A 15,788-nucleotide genomic window follows, 5' to 3' on the forward strand; every position below is an offset into this window, starting at 1 on the left:
TGCAGTCTGGCCACAGCAGCAACAGACAGTAGCCGTGTGTGTGTGTGTTGTATTTTGGAGAATGCCTTTTGGCCAAAAGCTTTAATGTATAACAGGCTTCTCATTGTGCCATCTGATTCAATATCTTCTCTATATGGTGAGCTGCAATTTTTGCTTAGTTGTAATTTATGCTTTTTGTGATACTCTTGTTGTTCCGTCCTGGGCTTTCCACTGTTTAACATCCATACATGCATCTGTACATCTGCATCTCTACGTCTGCTGACTTCATTGGGCCAGCACTGGAACTTGATTAGGACACTCGGTTGTTATGGGTGAAAGGAAGCAGGGAGTGGGAGGAAGGGTTGGTGAAGGATGGCTGATGACTGAAAGGGAAAGGAAGAAAGTGCACAGGATCAAAATGTGGCACCGGAGATCTTGTTTCAGCTACAGGTAGGGGGAATTGTTTTGTGGAGGAGTAGACTGGTAGTGGAGTTGGGTTTACCAGTTTTGTGTATTGGACAGGTTGTGCCTGGGTCTTTTATAGGGGTTTAGCCCATGTGGCAAGGTGGTGGCTGTAAGTGTAGCATAAGTACTGGCTAGGAGATTGTCAGATACTACTTTGAGAGGGGTGGGAAGGGTTGTGGGTAGGATGTTCCTCATTTTTGGGAGTGACTGTGAGTAACTGAAGCGTGATTTGTTTCATTAGGCTTATGTTCAGATAGGCAGAGCCAACAGTTGCTGAAAACTTTATTGAGTCCTGTCTTCTATACCATCTGGGAAACACCACAAATTTTTCACCAATTTAAATGCGACACTGCATCATCTAAATAAGTTTAAAGCTAGTAGGAACTTTACTGACATTCACAGTAATGTTAATGTGCACAAAAGATTATTAATAGGTGTGTCAAAAAATAATTTTATATTATGTATATATAAAATTTAATTTTTTAAAGTATTTAACATTAGACATGGTACATATGTATTTATAAATAATTGCATAGTTCAAATTATTATATGACAAGTAAATTTTCACTTCTGATGTATGCTTCATCATCTTTGGAAAGTTTTGTGAAGTCAAGTTATAACAATTTGTGTGTGACCAGTCTTACTAAGTTCTGTTTCACAGTACTAATTTTGCATATCTGCTGGAAGCCACATAAATAAACAATTAGTTTATGTAATTGCTGATTGGCTACTATTCTTGTTCTTCCAGTTTTCTTTATTGTAATATGGGGAAACAGTTCTGGACAACACTTTGAAGCTGAAAAGACATGTCGCCAATCTGCAGTAGATGAAAGCAGTTTCATTATTAATCAACTTCTAGTTTCCGAAAACTTCCTGTTATACCAAACATGTCATTTTCTCTGCCACAGTACATCCCCTTCTTGAGAGCAGACACTGCACCTTCTTTTGCTGCTGCACTGTACATTTCTTCTCGGATCTTCATCTCATCATTGGCCAATAGTATGTCTCTGGATTGTCTCAGTTCCTCTTTCCATAAAGCTGTGAAAGGAATTGCAGAAAATTGTATCTATTGTGCATATGTTTGAAACTTGCATATAATTTATAATACAAGTAACAAAAGGCCATCAAAATTACAAAGCCATAAATAAAGATCACTAAATAAATCTTCAAGGTTAAATAGTTTTTCAATTGCCTAAATGACTTTCACATTTTTTTATAATTTGCCTGCGGACTGGAGACTGAGCAGCCAAGTCCCCACACTGTCTGCCTAGCTACACCACAAGGAGTGAATACAGTCTGATTCACCAACTTGTAACAGACATTCCACAGTGTGCCTCTTAAACCAATAGCAATGCAGTGCTCATACATCCTGGAGGATGTTTATTTTTCACAAAAATGTCAATTCTGTGTGGAATACAGAAATTACTAACTTATATAACTAACGCACATGAATAGAGTCTACGTAAATCACTGCATGCCGCACTACCTTGCTATAGGGAAAATTGATTTTTTGGGGCTGTGATACTCATTAGGAAAGTTCACTTCCTCCAGCATGAGTGTTGCTCACTCTTTGGTTTACAGACAGATAATGGGAGTAGTTTCAATGTCTGAAATAAGATTTTGAATGATCTGCTACATAGTCACATATTTTAAGTACAGTAATTATATATAACTCCCAGTTTTAAGCCATACTTATCATGTCAGCCATTGGCATAACACCTCCATATTCTTTAGGGAGGAGCTTGCGATCTATGAAGTCCAGTGTGTCTTCAACACAAGTGTATAGCTGAAAAGAAATGAACTCTGTATTAGTTCCATATTTACAGAAACATAAGAGACGGCATAAAATTTTTTTAATATAGGAATGAAAACAACACCCACTATGAACATGTTATTGTAACATAGTGGAACATTTTTATTTTTAACCATATTATCACTATGCCAAGGAGCAAAAGAAGAATAGTCATGTCGTATCACCTTGATTCGTTTCTTGATCTTTTCTGTTATCAATGAAAATCCAAAGTCCAAGGCATATTTCAGTGAAGGATGAATATTAAACCCATGAACTTCCTTGTGTCGCATTGGAAGGGTGCGCTGCAATAAAATATATTTATATTTTATTAATATGTGTCATACATAAAAATATAAACATTCAGCCACAGGTATTCAAACTTACCTCTCCATTTTTAACTATCCGAACAGCTTCTCGTGGCGTGAACAATGTCAAATATGGGAGGCCAACACCAGCTCCATCACCAAAGTGTACGTAGCCCCGCACTTGATTTTCTTCACATTCCATCAAAGTTTCCCATGCAATCCCATGAACACGACACATGTCCTCATTTGTGAATTTATATGGGTCAAACACACCTACAGGAAAAAAAATTGGTGACTTATGATCCATAGTTATCTTATCTATATACTTTGAATATGTCAAATGCACCCCATATTATCTTATTGTATTATGTGCAGGTTAGTCTCAATGAACAAAACTTAAGTGGTAACAACAGTGCTTGATTTGTGCTGGATCATACTGGTATGCTGTACTGGTACCTCTGATGGAAAAAGAAAGAAAGAAAGAAAGAAAGAAAGAGAGAGAGAGCTGCAGATATTGAGATGCCTATTTGGTGTGTTGTATTTACACTTTTGAAATGCTTAGAAAAGCATGACAATAATAATTTAAAAATTGTAAATTTCAAGAGCACCCCCACAGAACGTCACAGTATCAAAACCTCATTTCATGCTTCTACAACTACATCGATATTCCACAAGCCACCATTCGGTGTGTGGTGGACAGTACCCTGTACCACTACTAGTCATTTCCTTTCCTGTTCCACTTGCAAATAGAGAGAGGAAAAAAGGACTGTCTGTATGCCTCCATATGAGCCCTAATTTCTTGTGTCTTATCTTCATGGTCGTTACACGCAATATGTGTCAGCAGCAGAAGAATTGTTCAGCAGTCAGCTTCAAACACCCTCAGCTGATACACGTCAGAGTGGCACCTTAAGTGTTTACCTCTTTCTGTGTTTTCCAACTAGTACATTTATTAAATTTTGTTCCTGTTTCTCTGTTTAAGAGGTTTAATCTCATGTTTTTGTAAGTTTAAATTCAGTCAGTCTGTAGCACAGTAATTGCTCACTTATTTTGAAAGCAACCAACCATCCATTCATTTAGTAAGCCAGTTTATAAGACTCTAGCTCTCAGGTGATATGTGTCTACCAAGTGGCAAGTTAAGGGTTTATCTTTCTCTGCATTTCCCATATAGTATATTTATTAAATTTTGTGCATGTTTCTCTTTGTAAGAGGTTTAATCTTGCGTTTTTGTAAGTGTAAATTCATTCAGTCTGTTGTGCAATAATTGCTCACTGAATAGCCAGCTATGAGATTATTAACACATCAGCATCCATTGGTAACGCAACAGGAGTGTAGCAACTTGCATATCTAGGATTTTCTGCTTTCATACTTCACTTCCTCAGTTAGTCTTGCTAGAATGGCTAGGATGTGTACAAGCTGTGTGTGGATGCAGAAAGAGCTGGCTACAGTTTGTGAACAGCTGAACGTACTTTTTGCTATGGTCAGTCACCTTCAGGCTACTGCCTTGGGGTGTAGTGGTGGCGGAGAATCTGATGCATCACATGGGACATCTCAGGTGTCACTTGTTTTGCCCATGCGCTCTGCTTCCGAGGCACCTCCTAGTGCACCTGACGTGGTGGATTCACCCTTATAGCTGCCAGAGTGGCAGGTGGTACAGCATTCATGTTGCTTGAGGCAACCCATTCATCCTGTGAGTGGGCAGGTAGCTGCTCCTTCAGCAGGGTCCAAGCAGGCACATGGGAGCTCTAATGTTGGACGTGTTACAGAGCCCCTTAGACAGATTGTGTACAGGTATGGAAAGAAAGCCAATGTGCATTCAGTATGTCTGCCAGGTGCCTCATCCAAAAAGTGGAAGCAGAGCATTGCCTGTGGCTATTGAGTGTGCAGGCTGCACTCGTCTGCATGTTGTGTCTCACAGTCGCACTAATGAAGATTGTCGCATGAGTTCTGAGGCAATCCCCAGTTTGTACTGGTGGCTGGCGGAGGTGGTGAGAACTGCTGGCCTCGCGCATAGGTGAAAGCAGAGCTCACAATTTGCGACCCAGAGATGATCAGAGTCTTTTGGTTTGGAACCGAGTGGAAGGTTTCAACCAAAAGCTTCATTGACCCTGTGACAGTTTTGGGTGCAGATTTCTAGACTTGTGTTATCATGTGGGGATTTGCAGGACTCCCCTTGATAGGGCAGTGGTGCTATACCAAAAGGAAGCAGCTATTTGGGTAACAGAAAACTTAATGGAGTGCACATGGGGGTTTTTTAGGCTCTGATGAACACTTGCCAGTCGATATTCAGCAATGGAAGTCAACTAGCTTTCAGAATAAAGACATTTTGACTGTCACAATTTTAGCAGTAAACTGTCCAAGTATTCATCATAAAGTTCTCGAATTTACTACCCTTCAAAAAAGTTCTCGTACTCAGGTTATCGTGGGAACAGAGAGCCAGGTGAAACCAGAAGTGGAAAGCTCTGAGATATTTAATGAGTCATTGAACATATAATGGAAAGACAGATTAGAGGCCATAGGAGGGGGAGTGTTCATTGCTGTCAACAAAAATGTTCTCTCTATTGAGGTCAAAGATGAGTGTGACAGTGAAGTCATCTGGTCATGTATAACAGGTGTAGGTGAAACCGAGTTAATTGTTGAATGTTTTTCTGGTCACCCGATTCTGCTGTGACAGTTCTGGAGTCATTCACAGAAAGTCTACGGTCAATAGCATTTGAATACCCAGATCATGCAATACTGGTCGGAGGTGACTTTAGCATGTGGAGTATGAACTGGGGTGTCTATGGATTCATTTCGGGGGGAGGGGGGTACAGACAGTCATGCAAAATACTTTTGAACACATTATCTGAAAACTGTCTTGAGTAGCTTGCCCATCAGTCCACGCACAATGGAAACATGTCAAACCTTGTGCTACAAATAGGCCAGATCTTATTGACATTGTCAGAGTAGAAATGGGGATTAGCAATCGTGATGTCATTATAGCACCTATGATTATGGCAGTTAATAAATCAGTCAAGAAAGCCAGGAGAGTGTTTCTGCTATTTAGAGCAGTAACCAGTTATTAACACCTCACTTAGACAGTGAATTGGCATCACTTAATTGCAGTAAGATGGATGCAGAGGAATTATGGGCAAAGTTTAAGCAGATTGTAAATTGTGGTCTGGAGAGTTATGTGCCTAGTAAGTGGATAAAGATAGAAAAAAAACCCACGGTTTAATAATGAAATTAAGTGGATGCTGAGGAATCAGAGGTTTGAAAGGGATTGTGTAAATGATGACAAGTGAAGGTTAGTAGAGATTCGTGCGTCTTTGAAAAGATCTATGTGCGAAGCATACAATTACCACTGTCGCAACTCAGCAAAAGATATGGCAGAGAACCCGAGAAAATTCTAGTCATATGTAAAGTCGCTTAGTGGGTCTAAGGCTTCCATTTAGTCCCTTGGTGCCCCATCTGGTGTGGTAATTGAACAAAAGCTGAAATTTTAAATTCACGTTCAAGAAATCATTCACACAGGAGAATCGTATAAACATACCATCATACAGACTCCTGTATGGATGATATAGTAATTAGCATACAGAAACAGCTGGAAGATTTGAAAACAAATAAATCACTAGGTTCAGATGGAGACCCATTTCTGATTTGCAAAGACTGCTCTACGACATTGGCTGCTTACTTAGCTTGCATTTATCATGACTCTCTCACTCAGAGCAAAGTCCCAAGTTACTGGAAAAAAGCACTGGTGACTCCAGTATACAGGGTGGAGAAACTTCGTGTCACAAAATTTTAACCCTGGATAGCTGATGCCAATAGGAACCAAAATTACTAATGTTGTGTTGGTCAACAATGCACAATTTTTAAACTACGGTAACTTCGCGCCACATGCTCCAATTGGCTGCAGAATTGTCCTGTTGTGATGCTCTGGACAACACATGACCTTGAATGCTTTGCCTGCTGGAGATCGTGATGTATCTAAGGCAGCCCGCACGCTCGGTGGTAGTGCACCAGCCCTCCACTCTGAGGCCTGGGGGCGAACCTGCTGGGGTCCCAACACATCCATTGTAGTTTCATGATAAGATGTACTGGGAACAAACCCATCAACAGCTGTTAGTTGGCATACAGAAAGTCTTTTACAAATTGTGTTGGCCCTAAAAAGGGCCTTTCTTGTAGCTAGAATGTTGTTTACTTAAAGCAGTGCTCAAATGGCGACCCTCTGATGCAACACAAGCTTGGTAATGTCGAACGGTGTTTAGCTGAACTCTTTCAAAGATTCCTGGGATTGCCCTGATGTGATTGGTGGCATGTTGAATGGGATCCATTAATTCCTCTTCATTTCTAGGTGGTTTGTGTCATGGTGGGTGAACTAGAACCTTGAAGAATCCCCACAGGAAAAAGGCCGGTGGCGTGAGGTCTGGTGATCACAGGTGCTATGTCTCATTAGCACCTCTGCCGATTAACCAGCCATTGAAGAGTTCATTTAAATAACTGGGCACAGTACGACTGTTATGTGCAGGTGCCTCATCATGCTGCAACCAATTGCGTAGCCTATGTCCAGGGGAACATCTTCCAGCAGGCCAGGTAGAGTTTCTTGCAAAAAGTGAAGGTAATTTGCCCTGAAAAGTCGAGGAGGTAGCTGGATCGGCCCAGTCAGATGGTCACCCACAGTGCCTGCCCAAAAGTTGAGCAAATATGTTCCCGGTGTCTGTGGATGTACGTAACATGAGGATTTCCCCTTGCCCAGTAATGAACATTTCGAGTGTTGTAAAGGCCATCCCGATGGAGGGTGCACTATCAGTGAACAACACAATGGTGGGGAAGTCAGGATCTCAAGCAGCCCCTCACAGGAAACACTGGCAAAACTGTAACCAATGTTCATAATCTACCTCAGGATTTAGGTCTTGGTCAGGGTGGAAACTAAATGGGTGCTGGCCATCATCCCTCAAAACATCTCAGACTAACCGACAAATGACCATCATGTCATGTCCATCATGTCAAGTACTTGTCATAGGTGCTTCCTTGAAGCTCTCTTCAAATGCACCATCCTGTCATGTTCGAGGTCTTCCAGCATTACCATGATATCCATCTAATGAGCCTGTTTAGCCAAGTCGCTGGTGAATTGCTATAAACATTTGCGGGTATACGTTTGCAGGTGTGGGTGGTGTCTTGCTGAGTACTGTTCCTCATACAACCATTGAGCTTCATGCGCATTACCATCAGCTAGTCCATAAACAAAACCATGTCTCAGCGTTCTTCAAATAAATACTGTGCCGCCATGCTTACTGTATGACTAAATCGCAGGTGACAAGTGTGTGCTCCGAAGTGAAGCTTACGTGTGAGACCAACAGCAAGAGCTATTCATCACATGTGCTTATCACCTTGGGGCAGTGACGGGGTGAGTGATGTTTGTATGTGCGAACCGAAACCATAGCACTGCTCGTCAACTGACAAATGGCAAAGCAATCCCACGGCCAATCGGATCGTGTGATGCCAATTTTCCATAGTTTAAGAATGGTGTGTTGTCGACCTACACATTAGTAATTTTGGTTTCTACTAGAATCAGCTATCGAGGGTTAAAATTTTGTGTCACAATTTTTCTCCACCCTGTATAAGAATGGTAAAAGAATGGACCCACAAAATTACAGACCAAAATCCCTAATTTCTATTTGCTGCAGAATTCTTGAACATATTCTCTGTTCGAATATAATAAACTTTCTTGAGACTGAGAAGCTTATGTGCATAAATCAGCATGATTTTAGAAAGCATCGATCATGCAAAACTCAGCTTGCCCTTTCTCACATTATATACTGAAGACTGTGGATGAAGGGCAACAGGCAGATTCAATATTTCTAGATTCCTGGAAAGCATTTGACACAGAGCCCCATTACAGGCTGCTAATGAAGGTACAAGAATGTGGAATAAGTTCACATTTATGTTAGTGGCTCAAAAAACTTCTTAAGTAATAGATCGCAGTTCGTTGAAGTCAACAGCGAGTGTTCATGAGAGACAAGGATGTTGTCAGGAGTGCCCCAGGGAAATGTGATAGGACTGCTGCTGTTCTGTATACAAATAAATGATTTGGCTGACACGGCGGCAGCAATCTGCAGTTGTTTTCTGATGATGCCATGGTGTACAGTAAGGTGTCGAAGTTGAGTGAGTGTAGGAAGAGACAAGATGACCTAGACAAAATTTCCATTTGATGTGATGAATGGCAGCTAGTCATAAATGTGGCAAAATGTAAGTTAACGCAGATGAGTAGGAAGATCAAACCTATTGTTTGGATACATAATTACTAACATTTGCTTAACACAACCAAGTTGTTTGAATACATGGGCATAACTTGCAAAGTGATATGAGGTGGAATGAGCATGTGAGAACTGTGGTAGGAAAGGCGAATGGTCAGCTTTGGATTTTTGGGGGAATTTTAGGTAAGAGTTGCTCACCTGTAAAGGAGACAGCATGCAAGACGCTGGTGTGACCTATTCTCGAGTACTGCTTATTTGTTTGGGGCCCGTTCCAGGTCAGACTGAAGGAAGACATTGAAGCAATTCAGAGGCATGCTGCTATATTTGTTACTGGTAGGTTCGAACAACACATAAGATGCTTCAGGAACTCAAATGGAAATCCCTGGAGGTAAGGTGATGTTCTTTCGAGAAACACTATTCAGAAAATTTAGAGAACCAACATTAGAAGCTGACTGCCGAACAATTCTACTGCCACCAACATACATTGCATGTCAGGACCACGAAGATAAGAAGTGAAAAATCAGGGCTCACATGGAAACATACTGACCGTTGTTTTTCCCTCTCTCTATTTGCAAGTGGAACAGGAAAGGAAATGAAAAGCACTGGGTAACACTAATACTTTAATTTCGAGTAACTGTAAAATCCACTGATTTCTTTATATTAGAATTATACACACATCAAAAAAAAGTTTTGCATCAACGCAGTTACCAGAACTCCTGAAGATAGACATTGACTGTTGATATTGTATCACAGATACAGTCCCTTTGACTGTTCATAGATGTCTCTAAACCTGCCCAAAGATGTAAACAACCATACATGAGCAGCACCTATTACATGGTGGGAGGCCGACAGCCAATCAGTTCTAATCATTCCACCAGGAAGGAGGTACACGGCCAGTGTTGTCTGTAGTTCAGCCATGTCTATACGGTCAGTACCATGGTTCAATCACATCTGCATTGTTACTTTGTGCTAGGAAGTGTTTTCAAAAAAGGAAGTGTCCAGGCGTCTCAGAGTGAACCAAAATAATGATGTTCAGACATGGAGGAGATTCAGAGAGACAGGAATTGTCTATGACATGCCTCGCTCAGGCTGCCCAAGGGCTACTACTGCAGTGGATGACTGCTACCTATAGATTATGGCTGAGGAACCTTGACAGTAACGCCATCATGTTGAATAATGCTTTTCGTGCAGCCACAGGATGTCGTGTTATGACTCAAATGTGCACAATAGGCTGCATGATGTAGATACACAACTTCACTCCCAAAGTCCCTGGCGAGGTCCATCTTTGCAACCATGACACCATGCAGTGTGGTACAGATGGACCCAACAACATGCTGAATGGACCGCTCAAGATTGGCATCATGTTCTCTTCACCGATGAGTGTTCCATATGCCTTCAACCAGACAGTCGTCGGAGACATGTTTAGGGTAACAATCAGGCTGAATGCCTTAGAGACACTGTTCAGCAAGTGCAACAAGGTGGAGGTTCCCTGGTGTTTTGGGGTGGCACTATGTGGGGCCAATGTATGCCACTGGTGGTCATGGAAGGCACCGAATGGCTGTACGATACATGAATCCATCCTCTGACCAATAGTGCAACCATATCGGCAGCATATTGGTGAGGCACTCGTCTTCATGGATGGCAATTCGTGTCCCCATTGTGCACATCTTGTGAATGACTACCTTCAGGATAACGATATCGCCTGACTAGAGTGACCAGCATGTTCTCCAGACATGAACCCTATCGGACATGCTTGAGATAGATTGAAATGGGCTGTTTATGGGTGACATGACCCACCAACCACTGTCAGGGATCTATGCCAAATCGCCATTGAGGAGTGGCACAATCTGGACCAACAGTGCCTTGATGAACTTGTCACAACGAATACAGGCATGCGTCAATGCACGAGGATGTGCTACTGGGTATTAGAGGTACTGGTGTATACAGCAGTCTGGACTACCACCTCTGAAGGTCTCACTGTATGGTGGTACAACATGCAATGTGTGGCTTTCATGAGCGATAAAATGAAATGATGTTTATGTTGATCTCTATTCCAATTTTCTGTGCAAGTTCTGGAACTCTCGGAACCAAGGTAATGAATTCATGCTGCTGCTTTCTGGTGAGTTTTTTTACTCCTTAAATTATATACATTCCACCAGGGCTTTCCATTACCATTTTATTTATTTATTTTTACAGCTGATCACTCATAACTGAAATCAGTCACATCATCAAGTGTTAAAACAAAAATTTTTATTGTGTTGGGAAAAGTTTGGAGATATGACAGTAGATGTCATGGGTAATGAATTGTGGAAGCCAAGCATATTTTGATTAATGTCTACCATTTTGAAGTTTTATGTTTTGCTCTGTAGCTACTGTACAGCAGTTTTATACAGCTTTATGAACTGCTTACTTTGAATAGAACAACAGATCTTCTGAATGAAATCATTCATCCATTTCAATGTGGAGAGAAATGGGGAACCTGCTGATTTCAACTAAGGGTACATTGTGATGTCCTGGAATCTCTTACATCTTACAACTGGTGGCAGCCTGTGGTGCAGCTTAAGATTGAGTACAAGTTTTGGAAGGCACAAGTATCTCACAGCACACTGTTCATCATTTACTGTAGCAAATGGGTCTTTACAGCAGATAGTTTATGGCTTCATTTATGTTGTAATACCACCAATTAAAAATAAATAGAAATACAGTAAAGTGAGTTGTGAAACACAGGTACAGGTTGCTTGGTAAGTTAAATAATGCTTCCTGTTATGTGAGGTCACTGCAGAAGATGCTTTTTTTCCTGAAGAACACACAGAATGCATACATTCTTCTGATGTAGTATTATGCTTGATTGACATTTGACTGGATCATCTGGGACCAATGACTGCTTTATCATGTTAATGTTGTTGTCATTGTTGTTGAGCACCTAATCTCCTTGATGACTGAAATCTTCTCCAGTATATGTGACAGTTGTTCATCCTACAAGACCACAGTCAAGCATTTTTCATACCTTTGAATTCCGGTTGATGTCTTGGTCTCCTAGTATGCTGGATACCCAGCCTATGAAAAATAAATGTGATACCATTGAGCACTCACTCACAAACCATCTTGTAATCAACAAGAACTGATTTGTATATGAAATGGTGTCATTCACAACTGGCTATGTACTAAGAACTTTCGAATACACATCATACTGTATTTCAAATACCTTATTTGTTGAAGATGGAGAAACATGATGTTAATGTAAAATGATATGACCTGTTTGAATGTTTTCTTTGGCCTTGCATTTGGAGAAAGAGACTAAATGTAACACAATTTTAACAAATTATTAACCTTTAAACAATGTGTCAGATATATATATATCAGTTTCTTCAATTAGATTACAAGCCAGCTGATTGGCACACCAGCCACACAAAATAAGCTGCATTTGAATGTAAAGCCTTCTTCTATATTTGGTTTCTCAAGCATAATAAGCCTTTGTCCAATAGAATGAAGCTAAGTTTGTAATATTTACCTGGACGATAAATAACAACACGGCGCCCCAGTTTATCTCTTTGTGGCGTTGCAAAAACATACCTGAAATGAAAGTGGCCAAAATTAATATTGTATTGCAAGAGCTTACCATTAGTAGGATTATACATTTTTACTTGTTAATCAGATGTAACTTAAAGATCATTGAAATAAATCCAACAAGGCTCGTGCATGTGGATATTTCTGTAATTATTTCACTTACCCAGCAGAAATAAGATAGTCCATTCTTGGGTTGTTAATGTCTAAGTTTCGGAATGCATGCGAGAAGGTCTGGCGTAAAAGCAGATACCTCTCTAAACTTTCCTGGGCCATTGGACAACTGAATTTTTTTGTTCTCAAGAAGCGAAGTAAGAAATTAGCATCTGTGGAGGTTGAAAGATGAAAATTGTGTTCACACCACTTTGATCCATGTGCACTAATATAACTTTTTCTGTTAAGATACATGTATCACTTATACAAAACATTTATATCTATGCAAACAAATTATAAACTACAAATGACTTTGTTAATTTAAAGCTAGCTTCTTATCATACAAACACAAATCTGTAGCTTGTTAGTGCAATACTGAAATAAAATTATCGAAGTACAGTAAAGCGTCGACTATCCGAAGTAATTGGGAGACATGGGTGTTCAGAAAACTGGTTTGTTCAGATAATCGAACGGTACATGTTTATTTGCCAAAATGAAGTACTGTACAGTAAATTTATTCATAAAAACAGGCATCTCTTTTAGTATTGCAAATTATCATACAAAGGCAACTTCAGTAGGAATATATAGTATGTGGCACAGTTTATTAAACAAAAATATATACATATTACATACACATTTTGCATGAACAATACACACAGTATACAAAATTAACATTTAAAAAAATCCTTTATTTTGGTCTGTCTAAGCAAGCCTACACACTTATGAACAGCTAAGTCACATACTTTTTTCATTACATATATCTGAAACTGGTCACTTTCATTTTGGGCTTCAAACCATCGCAAGGCAGTTTACAATCTCGCTGTCCTGCATGATTTGGTGTCCTGGATCTGCATCATCGATATTCATCCATTCATGAACATCTTCTTCATCACATTCGTGGCAATCTATTTCTTTTAGCATACCGCCAGCGGTGGCCCAGTGCGGCGACTACTGTGGGAAATTTGGTTTGGGAGTGAGGGGGATGATGGACGGTCAGGTGGGGAGTAACAGGTGCGAGCAAGTACACAGTTCGGTTAAGCGGTCATTCGGTTGACCGACGTTCGGATAATCGACGTTCTACTGTATATACATTTAGTAAGATCTGTTATGTGTACTTCCACTTGTGGATAAACTCATTTCCAGTAATAATAAAAATATAACTATCAATACTTTCCCTCCTAATACTCTGATTATGTCTCCTCCAAGTCACATATGTCTTCTTTTAAACTGATTTTAAATTCATTTGTAATCTTTGTTCTTCTCTTGAAGCAAAAAAGGGGAATAAATTAATATGGCAGTATTTCACAGATACCATTAAAAAATGTAAAATTAGTACACTTACCAATTGTAGGACAATGATAAAGCTGACAGCAATGCAAGCATTAAAAATGATCCTATTTTTGGCAGCTAATTATGAAAAGAAAATAAGTGTGAAGATTATGATACTAATTTTAAGTCATTCAGAAATCTTGGCTTATAGTCTTAGAAAAATCCTGACCATAAGGTACTGTAATGGACAAAATATTCTCTTTTTAATTGCTGAATTGCATGATTACAATCTGAGTCTATGGCAATTTCTTCAGTTCAGTGTGTACATTTGTAATTTTGCCTATAACTGAAAGTTCTGAGCCAGTAGAAACATGTTGTCAAATATGTACCAGCCTTCATGAAATAGATTTTACACTGTTCACATCAACATGTAACTGCTGAACATTAATAATTACTGCAATTATGTTATACACATGGCAAAATTTATCCTATTGTCTGTGAGTTCAGATGAATACCATGTACAGAATAATGAAGGAAAGAAAAATGCAAAATGAGAGGACACTGTACAGAGGATAAAACTTACATCTGAAAAGTATGAATGTCAAACCAATCAACATATCAGATGAGCATGTGCAGAATTTTAATCTTTGACAGTTGAAATAATGTGAGCTCTTTGTTACATGGCCTCCATTTACTTGGTTTGCCAAAAACTATATGCTCAAGAAATGAATAAATGTAGTTGTTGCCAATTTTATGTACATAGTATTTTATTAGAAATGATTCTGGGAGAGATGGGACTGATCACCAAGCCACATTCTGTAATCTGCACCCTACAGCAGTAATTAGGCTGCTTATAAATGTACCATTGCATATCTGTTATCAGTTTATATCCATTATGCCTGCACCTATGACAAGAACATGAAATGACAGAGCCCAGGAAGAACCTCCTTCTGGTTGTTAATAAGGATAGTAAAATGCATCTCTATAGCCTCATGTTGATCCATGATGTCATGTTCACAACCCGTAATATCTTTTGTGAGTAGATGAAGAGGCATGTGCAGGGAGCTGAGGATGAAAGCGTACTTCAGTACTTAGGGAGGATAGACCTAGCTTCCCTCACACAATGCTGTCACCACAGCCATACTTTCTTCTCTCTGTAGTGTGTGTGTCCTCACTGTTGACAGTGAGTTTTTGTTTCTAAGAAGAAGTCAGAAATAGCACCCACAATTAACCAGGAACTACTTCGTCACTCATTCTAGTACAAAGGCAGCATAGCAAAATTGTAATGTGACATTCCACAGTGGCTTCTGTGGTGTTACTGCACAACATATTGCTGACAGTGGATATATGTAAAACTCTTCTGGCCCAAAGTCTTCCCACTTCTACAGATTCAGAATTAGGCACCCCAAGGCTCAAGGCTTACTAATAGCAGAGAAGCAATACTGTGCTGGCAGCATCATGGTACTCTTTAGATAATGTAATGTTTGATCACAGCTGTCTAGTCAAAGCAACACCACCATCAAATGAGATATGTATAATTTGAAGAAAAGCTTTTAATTCATTATGATATCATATACAGCAAATATATCATATACCATTAATTTGATAGTAACTGGCAGTAACTGCTGACCTTTTCCTTCTTGTTTAATATTCAGAGTTATGTACCTGGGGAAATTTTATTATACAATCTTACATCTAACATAAAGCAAGAATTGGGAATCCCAAGGAGTTCAAAAGAAAATTAAAAACATAGCTCGAGAGCTATTACATTCAAGTTTTGAAAAGTTCTGTTAGCTATGTGGCAAGTAGCACCTTCATTTTAAACCTGCAGTATAAGAAGTAATATGTTATAAAGAAGACTCTGTGTTTACTTTGTTGGTAACTAATTCCTTTAAAATACCTTTGTAAGCAAGCAAACATTAAGCTAAAATAGCTTAATGTATGTAATACATTTTTATAAGTTCAGATATGATAAAATCACTTTGTGAATGATGATTGAATATTAATAGGTGTCATTGTGAAAAC

The 15,788-nt window shown here is 39.5% G+C and overlaps 1 protein-coding gene across 1 annotated transcript in view; it reads right to left on the reverse strand.

Annotated features, from left to right (window-relative positions):
* Positions 1 to 688: 688 nt before the first annotated feature.
* LOC126354103 (alpha-tocopherol transfer protein-like) overlaps positions 689 to 15,788 on the reverse strand; it is a 101,970-nt gene continuing 86,870 nt past the window's right edge. Inside the window, exons 3-8 of the mRNA XM_050003499.1 lie at positions 12,508 to 12,667; positions 12,289 to 12,350; positions 2,621 to 2,814; positions 2,422 to 2,538; positions 2,137 to 2,230; positions 689 to 1,482 (exon numbers count right to left, since the gene is read on the reverse strand). Of these exons, the coding sequence (XP_049859456.1) occupies positions 1,289 to 1,482; positions 2,137 to 2,230; positions 2,422 to 2,538; positions 2,621 to 2,814; positions 12,289 to 12,350; positions 12,508 to 12,667 (821 nt within the window). The 3' untranslated portion in view covers positions 689 to 1,288. The remainder of the gene's footprint in view (positions 1,483 to 2,136; positions 2,231 to 2,421; positions 2,539 to 2,620; positions 2,815 to 12,288; positions 12,351 to 12,507; positions 12,668 to 15,788) is intronic.

The sequence above is a fragment of the Schistocerca gregaria genome, chromosome 1 (assembly GCF_023897955.1).
Source record: "Schistocerca gregaria isolate iqSchGreg1 chromosome 1, iqSchGreg1.2, whole genome shotgun sequence".
NCBI classification, from domain to species: domain Eukaryota; kingdom Metazoa; phylum Arthropoda; class Insecta; order Orthoptera; family Acrididae; genus Schistocerca; species Schistocerca gregaria.